This window comes from Poecilia latipinna, unplaced genomic scaffold (genome assembly GCF_001443285.1).
Source record: "Poecilia latipinna isolate Pla-1442-1.1 unplaced genomic scaffold, P_latipinna-1.0 Scaffold2613, whole genome shotgun sequence".
Lineage (NCBI taxonomy): Eukaryota > Metazoa > Chordata > Actinopteri > Cyprinodontiformes > Poeciliidae > Poecilia > Poecilia latipinna.
Genome location: NW_015115229.1, coordinates 3,051 through 5,772, shown reverse-complemented (window position 1 = coordinate 5,772; position 2,722 = coordinate 3,051). Strand labels below are relative to the sequence as shown.

At 37.1% G+C, this 2,722-nt stretch overlaps 1 protein-coding gene across 2 annotated transcripts in view; it reads left to right on the top strand.

Moving 5' to 3' along the window:
• matk (megakaryocyte-associated tyrosine kinase) overlaps positions 1-2,091 on the top strand; it is an 18,297-nt gene extending 16,206 nt beyond the window's left edge. For both annotated transcript variants that reach the window (XM_015020602.1, XM_015020601.1), the window contains one exon: positions 477-2,091. In XM_015020602.1, coding sequence (XP_014876088.1) covers positions 477-704 — 228 coding nt within the window. In that variant the 3' untranslated portion in view covers positions 705-2,091. The remainder of the gene's footprint in view (positions 1-476) is intronic.
• Positions 2,092-2,722: the final 631 nt, after the last annotated feature.

Below are 2,722 nucleotides of genomic sequence, written 5' to 3'. Positions count from 1 at the left end.
TAACTTAAACGCTTCTCAGTTTCATTATTTCTGTTTTAAAAAAAAAAATGTAAAAAAAAAAAAAAAAAAAAAAAAAATCCAAAAATGTAACTTGAAAAACTCAATGCAGTTGAAATCTCTGTACAAAAGTCATTTATCGATTTCAGCAAATACTCATCGGTTTAGATGAATTACATGAAAATAGAAAATAGTTCAGACAGCAGAACAAGCATCTTGATGTCTTTCTGAATATTTCAAGTGAAGAATCTGTAGATCTGAATTACAAAATCTTAAGTTTTTTTAGGACTATTTTTAGTCCATTTTTTTTCTTTCTTAATCGCCTAATCATAAATTACACTTGTCGTTTTAAACTTGATAAACAATTTAAGAAAGTTGTCACTAGCATTCATAAACTCCGTCTCATTTATGGCAGCAAGGATTGTCTCAGCTTTATTCTGCACAAGCTAAATTCCTGTTGATTTGTTTCTGTGCTTCAGTCTCTGGAGGAGGTGAAGGAGAAAGTGGAAGCAGGTTATCGCATGGAGGCTCCAGAGGACTGTCCTCCTGGCGCTTACGCCATAATGAAGCTCTGCTGGGAGCAGGAGCCACGGAAAAGACCCGGCTTCTCCAAACTGAGAGAAAAACTTGAACAAGAACTGAGTAAAACGAGCCCAAGCTCTGCAGCCGGGAGTCAAGAAGCAGCCAAGACTGGACTGAGGAGCTGAGTTCAAGTCCGTACCCAGCAGCTGAGAAGAACCAGCGCTCGTTTGATGAAGACACTTGGGATAAAGACCCTAAAACTAACTTAATTTATGGATTGGTAAAACGTTGAAGTGATGATGAGGAGGAGGACTGAACCTACATGGTTCTGATGGATTCATGGTTGTATACAGGAAATATTTATTGGCGTCACCGGTGTGTGGGGTCGTCACCGTTTGGTCCAAACTGAGTCGTCTCAAAAGCTTCGATAGAGATTCTCACTAAAAGAAGTTAAAAGCTTCTCGCTCAGTAAATGAAAAGAGGTTTTTCTTTATTTATAAAGCAGATTATCAACAAAGGAAGTTGTATGCTGCTTTATATTCTTTATTTATTTGCACTGATGCAATATACAGTTTCTTTGAGAGATGCATGGGACCAGATTATGGCAAAAAAAACAAAAAAAAAAACATAAAAACTAATTTCCACCTGCAGTCAATGGAGAGCTTGATGTAATCAAGTATGATTTAACAGATTATGAATTAGTGAAAAGCCAGTGTAGTAATGACATACATGTCTGATCATTTACTATTTACATCTCACTAAAACCAAACAAGCTACAAGCCAAAAGACAGTTCATAAAATAATTTCATTACCTTCATCGATTAGCACAAATCTTCTTATGTAACAGCCATATTTTTTTGCCAAAGTTGCAAATATTTTATTATAACTTTTTATTAAAGTGCAGCAACACAAAAATGTAACACAAGACAACACAAAGCAAATGGTCCAAACACTTCACAATAATTACACCACCAAGCAACTTTAGTCCTTATAACTCACTAATAATCTCTAGTGCCTTATTTTCAGTCCAAGCTGAACTTATTCTTTGTTCAGTTGCTGATTAAGACGCTGCAGGGTTTTAATTCACAGTGAATTGGGCCACATCTCACTCTGTCTGAGAAGATCAGGTCCGGTAGCTGGAATGATGTGTATGAATTACTCTGTGTGTTTGTAATTTAAAATAAAAGGAAATCTCCAGCTCTGAAACCCGGTATTTCCTATAGAGACGGTCTTTTAGAGCCACAGCTACACACCGTATCTTCTTCGAGGAGAACAGCAGTCAGTCCAAGGCTCTTCAAACCTCGTCTTGAACGTCTTTGTGCAGCTCAGATTCCTCTTGACAAAACAACGTAGATCCACATAAACTGTAACGACAAAAATGATCACACAACGCCTCGGTGTCAGCGGTCCTGTTTTATCCGAAGCATTTTGTTTTTGCTACTGTTTAGTGATCACATGTAAATAGTTTGTGTATAAATGCAACCAAATCATGTTGATGTCTCGATTTATTTACACTGCTATGATTTTATTGCCATAAATTAAAGAATGTAATATGTTAGGTTCAAACGTTAACAAATCTGAATCTGTTTTTTTTGTGCCTGAACTGAAATGACTGCAGCACTGGAGGGAATAAAAGGCTAGATAAATAAAGAAAGAAAGCAGAAAGGGTCAGTGTTTATAAGCAAACCTTCAAAATCCATGTCTTTATATTTTTTGGTTTTATACTTGGATTCTTTTTTGTTTTTTGTGTCATTTAGATCACCTCTCTGTTCATTTCAGTGTTTCCCTTCAGCTCCTCTATTCTCTCCCAACTTCAGTGTTTTCTGCTAACCAGTCCAAATTCCCAGGACTTTAAAAGCCAGTCTCCAATTACCCCAAAATATGATCAAAGGAACTACAACAGGCTCTCGATCATGTCAATTTCAAAGTCCTTGTCTGTACAGTTGATGCAGGACTGAGCTGCAGCAGCCAATACAGTCATTTTTCACTGTGAGCTTCATTATAAGGATGGAAAACCACTCAGATTTCAGGTAAGATAGACTGAAACCAATAAAGCAACACCCTCAATCAAGAACACATATTTGCAGGACAAGCACAAGAGAACAGGCTGCAGTTTTTGAAAATGCCGCCATTTAAACTTGGCCTCCTGACTTGCTGGCTTTTTATGCTGACATAAAATCACAGACAGTAGACCAACATCTGG